At 35.5% G+C, this 12752-nt stretch overlaps 1 protein-coding gene across 6 annotated transcripts in view; it reads left to right on the top strand.

Annotated features, from left to right (window-relative positions):
* Positions 1 to 12752, top strand: part of LAMA2 (laminin subunit alpha 2) — a 1406020-nt gene that overhangs the window by 867336 nt on the left and 525932 nt on the right. For all 6 annotated transcript variants that reach the window (XM_053710700.1, XM_053710701.1, XM_053710696.1 and 3 more), the window contains one exon: positions 4023 to 4259. In XM_053710700.1, coding sequence (XP_053566675.1) covers positions 4023 to 4259 — 237 coding nt within the window. The remainder of the gene's footprint in view (positions 1 to 4022; positions 4260 to 12752) is intronic.

Raw genomic sequence — 12752 nt, 5'->3', positions numbered from 1 at the left:
TTCATTCTCTTTATATCTTTATTTGGAAAAAAAGACATCTAAGCTTTTTTCTTGGTTCAGAACTCTGGACAGCAGTTTTTGATTGGTGGATGAATTTATCCACCAATCAGCAAGGACAACCTAGGTTGTTCACCAAAATGGGCTGGCATTTAAGCTTACATTCTTGCATTTCATATAAAGATACCAAGAGAATTATGAAAATTTGATAATAGGAGAAAATTAGAAAGTGGCTTAAAATGTCATGCTCTATCTGAATCACGAAAGAAAAAAATTGGGTTCAGTGTCCCTTTAACATGTCTTAGAAGCAATATTTATCAACAGTGGCACATTTGATACTGCTAGAAAATCATTTCATTTTTGTATCTGAGGATTTGTGTGATCAGAAGTTTAAAAAAAACCAAAAGAAAACTACAATATGTTTTCAAGAAGTTTAAGTATTTTTAGAAATCTTGCAGGAGAAATGATGTGAAAACTGTTTTACAAAGTATTGCATTATGGTTTTGAGGTGCTTCACTGATAATTATCTGAAGTGCAAAGTTATTATACTGTTCAGAAACCCATTTTTCTAATTAATTAATGTTTTATGAATTAAAAAACAAACAAAGAGGTTATTGCGCCATGGAAGAATGGTCATTGAGATGATTATTAAAGCTTCCGGTGCTGTTGAGTGTTAAATGCATTGATAACAATATAGATAAGAAATACAGTCATATCACAGGATTATCAGAAATGTATACATTATCTTTAGATTAAATTACAGAGTATGTTTACTAAATAAAGTTATTTAGTTTTGATAGTCTCAGCACTATAACCAACTGTACCAAATATTTTGCCAATCATTGCTGGTGAAATAATGCTTTTATTATATTACACTTTACTTCCTCCATGATTGTGACTTTTAAACCTGGTTTCCGTAACATCTCTCAACAGCTCCTTCATTATATGTTGAGATTACAGGAACTGTTGAACATACCTACAGTTTTTATTTAAAGTTGATTTCATTCCTGGCACATTTCTATCTATTTCCAAAATATGTAATACATAGCTAAAAAGAATTTTTTTTCAATGAAATTAAATATATTCCATGTAGTAAAAATGAGATTGACCACAAACCATTAGAAAAAATGGGGCTGAATTATCAAGACCCGAATGGAGCTTGATGCCCCTGTTTCCATGCGAGCCTTCAAGCTCTCCCCAACAGTAGTTATGAAGCAGCACTCTAAAGGCCGCTGCTCCTTAACTCGTCCGCTGCTTCTGAGGCTGCGGACATCAATCCGCCCGATCCTATACGATCGGGCTGATTGTCACCCCCTGCTACGTGAATCTGCAGGGGGCGGCATTGCTGTCAGCATTTATCGATGTGTGGCGGACATGATACGCTACATTGTATCATGTCCGTCCACACTATAATAAATTGTCCCCAATGTATCTACTGATTTTCTGTAGAAAATCACCACTAAAATCTACTGGAATTATGTAAAAAATCATTTGATTCAATCGACCTCTATATTTGGTAGAGATTTGAAATATCAACTTTTTATGTTGAAAGAGAGAAAAAAAAAGCTTATTTTAAAGGGACATTATACAAGAGATTTTTCCTTGCACAAATGTTTTGTAGATGACCCATTTATACAGCCTATATAGGCTTTTTTTTTTTACAAAAAAATTATAGTTTTGTTTATTTTTAAATAACATAAAACTGATTTTCAGACTCCTAACCAAGCCCAAAGTTTTAGAAGTATACTGATGTATACCTACTCCAGCTTGCTCCTGATTGTGTAAAGGGTCTTTTCATATGCAGAGGAAGGGGGGAGTGTCTTCTCTTTTTTGGTATACAACCACTTTCAGTGGGTGATCCAGCTAACCTTTTCAACAGAGCTAAACTGGTTACTTCTAAGTACGTTTTTAAACAGATTTATACTGGATTTTTATACCAGTATCTGTGCATATTATTCTTTATAGTAGTGTCTATTACATGCAGTTAAATGAAAATTGGGGTATACTGCCCCTTTAATTAAAGTGTAAACAAACAAAAAAATTATAAGAATGAAAATAAAACTCTTTTTATATATATTTTTTTAAATTTACATGGTTGAGAATGAATATTTGCACTGCTCTGCTAGATATAATTCCAGCTGGCTTAATTTATATAAGATTGTAAGGAGGATATATATATATATATATATATATATATATATATATATATATATATATATATATACATACACTCACACAGTATATATTGAAGATCATGATGTCAACCATAATAAGAATATATTTAATACTAACCCTGAAAACTTGAGGTTAAATAAAATGGTTGTTTATATTTCTTATATAAAGCAACCCTTATGGCATCCAGTTTTGCTAAGTTAATAAATTGTATCTAATTTACAGATTTGCTAAATAATATAGAGCTTTTTATATTTTAGTGCTCACATTCATTATTTTTATCATGGCCTGAATACATATAATTCCTATTTTCTTACAACTCGTAGCACCCACATCAAACAGATTGTAAAACTGACCTTGAATATCTCCTTTAGGCATATAAAATGCTTAAATGATTACAGTAGAAGATCTAGGAACAATCAGCAACAAGAGGTTTTCATTTAATTGTCAAAGCTTCTTTTCATCTGCAAGCCAAGCTGGAAGCACTACATATCCCACAAAATTTGTCTGGCAGCAATATGAGAGCGGAACAAGTAACCTGCTGTTTGGGAATGGTCCCAGCTTCTCAGTGCACAGGCTGAATTGGTTATAATACTTGCAATTGTAAATCAGCTTTATTATTCTGCTTTTCATTACTGTGTATTCATAAGGGCAAGAATAAAACACCTTAGAAATGGAAACTGTAAATTAAAATAAAAGGTAATCTAAAGAACCTGTATGTGCATTTTGTTAGCACTCTTCTGCATTACATTCTTCTAAAAGCTTATGATAGTTATGTATGCAAAACTTCTACAGATGCTGGTTTTCTTACATTATTTCTGCAGAAGGATATAAAATGACATCATAGCTCAAATTAACTCAGAATCCACCCCAAGACATTCTTGACATGATTTAAAATTCACCCCAAAAGAATAATAATTCCTCATAATATTTAAATTTACTTTCAACTAACTTTATCAATATGGTTTTCATCTACTGAAGTTCCGTGGTAGAACCACAGAACTAGATGATAACCATATTGATAAAGTTAGTTGAAAGTAAATTTAAATATTATGCATAATTACCTACCCCTAGGTTGTGCTAAATGAGCTCTCTACATAGCCCTTATTTCTATACAGGCGTCTGTGGTCCCTCTGAACATAGTAAAAGACTGAAGTGGCGAGACCACACTTCCTTGCAAATATACAGCTTTGTAATGAAAACAGATATATATATTATGAGGTCCAGATACAGAATACAGTCATATTATTGATATTACTGTGCAATTTGAGACTATAAATAAAGGAAAGAGCATTTTATGCAATACTAGTTTCACTAAGGACATTAAACCTTTAAGTTAAACAAAAAAGACTTTCCCTTACCTCATAGTACAATATTTAATAAGTAACTGCTGATATCTAGAGTGAGAATACAATGCAAAGGATTTTTTTTTAACAAAGTGAATTTAAAGATTATGTGTTCTAGGGGGCAAATGAGTCTTGACGTGTACACCACATTTTTCTTATACCCACCTTAAACTGGTTTCCTAGTGTATGTTTGCCAGTCTTAAACAGATATACTCTAAAACATTATCAGGCTTAGTAACAAAGTCCTAAGGTTCAAGACTACCCTTCCAGGCCCATTACAAACTACATAAGCCACTTTTGTTTGTGGTATTGGCCCCATATTGGCAATTAAAATTGTATCATAAGTTGTCTTGCATTTACTTGTCAAAAACGCAAGTTCAAACAGAATGCTAGGATTTTTAAAGCCAAAAAAGGTTATAATAATCATTTTTGTATGTGCTACATTTTTATTATAAACATTAGTGCTTCCTTGACTCTACAATTTTTTTTTTAATCTGCTGTTTCTAGGCATGTGACTGTGGTGGATTAGGATCGCTCAGTATGCAATGTAACCCTGATACCGGCTGTTGCTTCTGTCGCCCAAACTTCACTGGAGATAAATGTAATACATGCAGGTTGGGATATCGGGATTTTCCTAAATGCATTAACTGCAACTGCATGTTGGCAGGAAGTGAGCCGCAGAGCTGTGACCAGGAGACGGAAAAATGTTCTTGCACAGATGAAACAGGACAATGTCACTGTAAGGTAGGAGTATTAAAATAAAATATTATATGATTCATTATCATCAGAATTTCCCAAGAAAAACAGGATTACTTTAGAGACCATCCTGGAGGCATTTAATGATCATCAAACTACTTTAGAAGTCATTTGCACATAATCAGACATCATCAGGCTTGTAAAGTCATCAGCTACAGTAAAAAATTCTAGGTGATGACATCAGAACGATTAGCAGATTACCTTACTGATTACTTCATAAGCATGAACAGCCAGTCAATTACTCTAAAATCCTCTCATTTCAATATTTTGACCTGTGGGCATACTTCAGGATGGCTTCTGATGACTAGTCTGGAGTCTTTGATTACTTCAGAATGACTCCAGGAAGATCATTCTTTTTAACTACGGTTATTTATAAAACAACAACATATTCTGCATTAAACCATTAATGATTTGATTACAGATTAATATTTTAATAAACATACTTATACTAAACATGAAAAGGACAGAGGGCCCTGCCCACAAGTTACTTTTTGCGATGTACAACACCTTTAGTCAATGGCATTTACAAGACAGGTGGCACAGTCTAAATGGCCAAATGGGGAACAGCTGACACAAACAGGAGGGCAATTTAAAAATAAATAAAAGAGCACTATTTATGCACATTATTTTTGCATAAAAAGTTTATGGTGATACCATTTTGTTATGATTTAGCATACACTGTCGGCATTTATCATTGCACAAGAATTTCTTGTGAAATGCTTGTGCAATCGGTCGCTAGCACGGAGTGTCAATCAACCTGATCGTATCCAATTGGGTTGATTGCTGTCCACCACCTCAGAGGTGGCGGACGAGTTAAGGAGCAGCGGTCTTAAGACCGCTGCTTTTTAATTCCTGTTTCCGGCGAGCCTGAAGGCTCGCGCGGAAACAGATGCATTGGGGTCAATTGACGCTTTGATAAATCGGCCCCCTAAACTGTAGATAGAAGCTCACTAACTGAAAAGGACAACTCACACACATGTGTACTTTACAAGCATAAAAACAAACAAAAACGTGTTGTTGTTTTTAGCACACTAATCCACTTTAGTGTATATATGACATATAGATATACATACTGTATGTGTTTTCCTGTAATGTAGGTTGTGTTTTAGGAGTGCATATAACGATCAGAGTTGGCTGCTTTTGCAGCTTGATAAATGGGGCCACTGACTATAGTGGCTGCAATAACATTAGCCAGCATCTTGCAACCTGTTCTGCTTCTATACTTAAAGGGACATTAAACCCATTTTTTTTTCATGATTTAGAAATAGCATGCCATTTTAAACAACTTTCTAATTTACTTCTACTGTCTAATTTGCTTCATTCTCTTGATATACTTTGCTGAAAAGCATCAGTAGCTGCTGATTGGTGGCTGCACAAAGATGCCTTGTCTGATTGGCTCACCCATGTGCAATGCTATTTCTTCAACAAAGGATATCTAAAGAATGAAGCAAATTAGATAATATAAGTAAATTGGAATGTTGTTTAAAATTGTATTCTCTATCTGAATTCTGAAAGAATTTTTTTTGGGTTTAGTGTCCCTTTAAGGCATCAATAGCAATTTGCAAGCCTGAGCCCAACATCACTGCAATATTTATGTACAGGTGAAACTCGAAAAATTAGAATATCGTGCAAAAGTTCATTTATTTCACTAATGCAACTTAAAAGGTGAAACTAATATATGAAATAGACTCCTTATATGCAAAGCAAGATAGTTCAAGCCGTGATTTGTCATAATAGTGATGATTGTGGCTTACAGCTCATGAAAACCCCAAATTCACAATCTCAGAAAATTAGAATATTGTGAAAAGGTCCAATATTCTAGGCTCAAAGTGTCCCACTCTAATCAGCTAATTAAGCCATAACACCTGCAAAGGGTTTCTGAGCCTTTAAATGGTCTCTCAGTCTGATTCAGTAGGAATCACAATCATGGGAAAGACTGCTGACCTGACAGTTGTGCAGAAAACCTTCACTGACACCCTCCATAAGGAGGGAAAACCTCAAAAGGTAATTGCAAAAGAAGTTGGAGGTTCCCAAAGTGCTGTATCAAAGCACATTAATAGAAAGTTATATGGAAGGGAAAGTGTGGAAGAAAAAGGTGCACAAGCAGCAAGTATGACCGCAGCCTGGAGAGGATTGTCAGAAAAAGGCCATTCAAAAGTGTTGGGGACTTTCACAAGAGCCATCAAACACAGACGGATCCTGGACATGGGCTTCAAATGTCGTTTTCCTCTTGTCAAACCACTCCTGAACAACAAACAACGTCAGAAGTGTCTTACCTGGGCTAAAGAAAACAGACCTGGTCTGTTGCTCAGTGGTCCAAAGTCCTCTTTTCTGATAAGAGCAAATTTTGCATCTCATTTGGAAACCAAAGACCCAGAGTATGGAGGAAGAATGGAGAGGCACTCACTGCAAGATGCTTGAAGTCCAGTGTGAAGTTTCCACAGTCTGTGTTGATTTGGGAAGCCATGTCATCTGCTGGTGTTGGTCCACTGTGCTTCATTAAGTCCAGGGTCAATGCAGCCGTCTACCAGGAGATTTTGGAGCACTTCATGCTTCCTATGCTCTATGGGGATGCTGACTTCATTTTCCAGCAGGACTTAGCACCTGCCCACACTGCCAAAAGCACCAAAACCTGGTTCAATGACCGTGGGATTACTGTGCTTGATTGGCCAGCAAACTCACCTGACCTGAACCTCATAGAGAATCTATGGGGCATTGCCAAGAGAAAGATGAGAGACATGAGACTGAATAATGCAGAAAAGCTGAAGGCCACTATAGAAGCATCCTGGTCTTCCATAACACCTCAGCAGTGCAACAGGCTGATAGCTTCCATGACACGCCACATTGAGGCATTAATTGCTGCAAAAGGGGCCAAATCCAAGTACTGAGTACATACAGTATGCATGCTTAAACTTTTCAGAGGTCCGATATTGTTTTACAGGTATGTACAATCCTTGTTTTATTGATTGCATGTAATATTTTCTGAGATTGTGGATTTGGGGTTTTCATGAGCTGTAAGCCATAATCATCACAATTATGACAAATCACGGCTTGAACGATCTTGCTTTGCATGTAATGAGTCAATCTCATATATTAGTTTCACCTTTTAAGTTGAATTAGTTAAATAAATGAACTTTTGCACAATATTCTAATTTTTCGAGTTTCACCTGTATTTATGGTGACATCCATGCTATTTTGTAATATGCCGTCACCGCAAAACTACAGTTTCATGGAATAACATAAACAGCAAGGATGAGAGAAGGATTCATGAATTGTGTCCAGTATGTTAATAATGTGTTTCAGCAGCAGATTATCCAACCTGTGCTCAGTTTGGGATTTCCCCTACATCTCTCTAGCTATGCTTCCAGTACAAATAAACAAAGAGTATCATACAACAGGGCTGAATAAATTAGAAAACATCAAATTTGATGATATATTTTCATTAAAGTATCCCTTAAATTAAAAATCCAAATGACAACATGCAAAAGTACTGTAACGTGTATGTGTGTGTGTGTGTATGTGTATATGTGTATGTGTGTATGTGTGTATATGTGTATGTTTGTGTGTGTGTGTCTGTTTGTGTGTTAATTGTGTGTGTCTGTGCGTTAATTGTCATACATCTGAGGAAAGCAATTCTGAATTTCACAGGTTTGTTAACATTCTGAAATGTATGACTATACCCATATATGTTTTTGGGTGAGTCTGAAATATCTTCCTGTATTTCTTGTCTCTTTTCTATTCGATTCTGAAATGTGAAGCCACAGCTGATGCATCAAGATACTGTTAACCGTGTGAACAACCTTTGTTTACTCTGAAACAATTTTTTTACCTGTTAGTTTTGTGTTATATTTTTTATGTAAAGTTTAAAAAAAAATCAAGAAAAGAGAGGTCAATATATTAAAAAATATATATCATGAGGTCTGAATTCAGATATACATTTAGGAGCTGGTTCAGTTAAAATATATTATAAATAAGTCTTTAATTAAATCTAAAAGTGAAATAAAAGGAGGTACCTTCTATGTGTGTCAACAACTATCTTCATTATAATGATAATGGAATATACAGGGTACTCACAAGTGACGTGGCACCCACATGTACTGTAGGAAACACATTGGGCAATTGCAGTGAACCCAGTTCACTGATCCCAGTTTTCGCGAACACCAATTTCCATTATAAAACCTTGAAATATCAAGCTGCATTGCTAATATTATTAAAATCACCCTATGTTCTATTAATAGAATGTTTGGGTGTTTTACCGCTCTGATCTTACATCTGTTCAGCGGTTATTCTACACGGAGAGTGAATGGTGTTCCAGAAACCTGGAATCAGTGAGCTTGATCACTGCAATTACACAGTATGTTTCCAACAGCACATGTGGGTGCTTTGTGAGTACCCTGTATATTGGGTTATTATTATATTGAAGATATTGCTTATACATAAAGGAGGCTCCTTCTTTTATTTCATTTTTAGATTTTCTTTGGCCTTGTGAGGAGGAGAACAGCCTTATGAAAACGTGGTACTTCTTTTCCTAAAAAATATTTAGATCCTATGAGTTGAACCTTGATATTCACATAATATAGTAATATAGTGGTATAATACATTATATCATTTTGTAACAGCATTTCCTATCTGACATTAGATTACTGGTTCAGATTATATGAGTGCCCCCCCCCCCCCTCAGTTATTTGTAAAATGTCTTGACATTTTGGGGAATTTATTTAAAGCTATAATACTTACATTTTTGGAACTTCTTATTATGGGATACATTTTTAGTTACTTCTTTATATGATGTTATCATAAAAGCTACACCTCAAAAACCACTGAAAATAGCAGTAAGATTGGTCATTAAGAATATTTGGGGGTACATTTGGATATGTCTGTACATTTTGCAAAATTACATTATGATGAATATACTCAGTTATTTTATGGCAAAATGCCAAGTGTACCTTAATTTTTAGATATTTTATAGGTATTGTACGGGTTTAACATAATTATTTTGGTGAATTGTAAACTTGCAGTATTTGTATTTGTTATCAAGAATTGGTATAGACTAATGCATATACCACCTGACTCCTTTGACCATTTCCCAAGGTATACAGCTTGTTGAAGACAGATATTTTTTTTTATTATTTTTTTTTTATAATTTTTATTGAGGTTGTGCGGAACAATACAACCTATATTGAATAACATGTCGTAAGACAAATTAAGAATGGTGCAATACAATTCAACGACTTCTATATGTATATACAAAATTCACATTATACAAGATGCTATACAGAAGGCTGGAACTTCTTTTTTCTTTTTAACATGGTCTAAACAGAAATAATATAATCATGTACATACGATGTGAAAAATAACAGATTGTTAACTGTTACCTTGCAATGATATCTTAACAATAAAAACAAGAAGCATTAGAGCAGCCGAAATGTTGCGATATGTATTAGAGTTAGAACCTCTTTTTTCAAAAGTTAGCATTCGGCTCATAATAATATAGATATATACAAAGGAAAAAATGATAAACAATCTTGTTGAGCTTGAGGGGTAGGATAGGGTTAATGCTATGTTGTTCTACAAGGTATGCTTATAAGAAAGGGAATTAGGGTGCGGCATAGACGAGACAAACCACATTTTTAACCCTCCTGATATAGGAGGTTTATTATAATGGGGGGGGGAGGAGGTGATGTTTTGTGGATGGTAAACATTATATATATATATATATGACGCATATTGCTTGAGATACTCCTCGTTATTGAGCTAAATATAGGGCTTGGAAAAGAAAAAGGAGACCGCTTGTATGCGCTTTTGGCAGCTGGCCCATATCAAGTGCCTGTTAATGAGAATAACAATTATTGTATTTATGACCCACCAGGTAAACTGAAATAACACAAAACCTATTTGATACTAGGCTATAAGGCCTTAGCTATAAGAAATTTCCTTTAGAGGACGCATTTATTTAACCTCTCTCCATCATAAGAAGCTTATATAATAGTAGGCAGATTTTGTGAAAGAGCATTTTGTTTACATTTTGTATATAGTCATATGAGCATAGAGGCCCACACCACCTCGGCTGCTGGTAGCAGGACCCCCAACCCACACAACATAAATTAATGAGGGAAATACCCTAAGCCATTTCATGCTCCCTGATATATAGCAAACTAGTTGTTTCACCTAATAGATATAAATATAAAACAATGACGCTTCATTTATAGGATGTTAGGAAATAATAATAGAGTTCCAAGTATAAAAATTAAGGTATTATTGTAGAGTGTGTCTTTAACTAAGCCCAGCAACTTTGAGAGTATTTGAGAGATGTAAACAACTAGACTGCATAGGATGCTGAAACCAAAGAGAAAACTGAAGGCTGCAGACAATACTGTTTGAATAAGGCCAGTATCCACTATTAATAATAATCTTCTAGGTATACTGGTTTGACCCGCTCTAGTGGGTACCTGAGTATAATGAAGTTAAGGAATTGCCTCAGAGTTATTACAATAAGAATAAAATTATACACTAGTAATTAAAGATTAGACAGTAGTTTCACTCCTGTGTATGTTATTGCAGCACAACATAATATGTATACATATATATAAATACATGGGAGTCAAGGCCCCATGTCTTAGTTAACAGATATATGATATATGAACAAGACTGAACTGTAAATAGGGCACAATCTAGGGCCTAGATTTAGAGTTCGGCGGTAGCCGTCAAAACCAGCGTTAGAGGCTCCTAACGCTGGTTTTGGCCGCCCGCTGGTATTTGGAGTCAGTGATTAAAGGGTCTAACGCTCACTTTACAGCCGCGACTTTTCCATACCGCAGATCCCCCTACGCCATTTGCGTAGCCTATCTTTTCAATGGGATCTTTCTAACGCCGGTATTTAGAGTCGTTTCTGCAGTGAGCGTTAGAGCTCTAACGACAAGATTCCAGCCGCCTGAAAAAAGCAGGAGTTAAGAGCTTTCTGGCTAACGCCGGTTCATAAAGCTCTTAACTACTGTACCCTAAAGTACACTAACACCCATAAACTACCTATGTACCCCTAAACCGAGGTCCCCCCACATCGCCGCCACTCGATTAAAATTTTTAACCCCTAATCTGCCGACCGCCACCTACGTTATACTTATGTACCCCTAATCTGCTGCCCCTAACCCCGCCGACCCCTATATTATATTTATTAACCCCTAACTTGCCCCACACAACGTCGCCGCAAGCTACTTAAAATAATTAACCCCTAATCTTCCGACCGCAAATCGCCGCCACCTACGTTATCCCTATGTACCCCTAATCTTCTGCCCCTAACATCGCCGACCCCTATGTTATATTTATTAACCCCTAATCTGCCCCCCACAACGTCGCCGACACCTACCTACACTTATTAACCCCTAATCTGCCGACCGGACCTGAGCGCTACTATAATAAAGTTATTAACCCCTAATCCGCCTCACTAACCCTATCATAAATAGTATTAACCCCTAATCTGCCCTCCCTAACATCGCCGACACCTACCTTCAATTATTAACCCCTAATCTGCCGACCGGAGCTCACCGCTATTCTAATAAATGTATTAACCCCTAAAGCTAAGTCTAACCCTAACACTAACACCCCCCTAAGTTAAATATAATTTTTATCTAACGAAATAAATTAACTCTTATTAAATAAATGATTCCTATTTAAAGCTAAATACTTACCTGTAAAATAAACCCTAATATAGCTACAATATAAATTACATTTATATTATAGCTATTTTAGGATTAATATTTATTTTACAGGTAACTTTGTATTTATTTTAAACAGGTACAATAGCTATTAAATAGTTAAGAACTATTTAATAGTTACCTAGTTAAAATAATTACAAATTTACCTGTAAAATAAATCCTAACCTAAGATATAATTAAACCTAACACTACCCTATCAATAAAATAATTAAATAAACTACCTACAATTACCTACAATTAACCTAACACTACACTATCAATAAATTAATTAAACACAATTGCTACAAATAAATACAATTAAATAAACTATCTAAAGTACAAAAAATAAAAAAGAACTAAGTTACAGAAAATAAAAAAATATTTACAAACATAAGAAAAATATTACAACAATTTTAAACTAATTACACCTACTCTAAGCCCCCTAATAAAATAACAAAGACCCCCAAAATAAAAAATTCCCTACCCTATTCTAAATTTAAAAAGTTACAAGCTCTTTTACCTTACCAGCCCTGAACAGGGCCCTTTGCGGGGCATGCCCCAAGAAGTTCAGCTCTTTTGCCTGTAAAAGAAAACATACAATACCCCCCCCCCCCAACATTACAACCCACCACCCACATACCCCTAATCTAACCCAAACCCCCCTTAAATAAACCTAACACTAAGCCCCTGATGATCTTCCTACCTTGTCTTCACCATGCCAGGTTCACCGATCCGTCCTGGCTCCAAGATCTTCATCCAACCCAAGCGGGGGCTAGACATCCACTGAAGA

Source organism: Bombina bombina, chromosome 4 (assembly GCF_027579735.1).
Source record: "Bombina bombina isolate aBomBom1 chromosome 4, aBomBom1.pri, whole genome shotgun sequence".
In the NCBI taxonomy this organism is placed as follows: domain Eukaryota; kingdom Metazoa; phylum Chordata; class Amphibia; order Anura; family Bombinatoridae; genus Bombina; species Bombina bombina.
The sequence above is the reverse complement of the archived record's forward strand: the minus strand, read 5'-3'. Positions and strand labels throughout refer to the sequence as shown.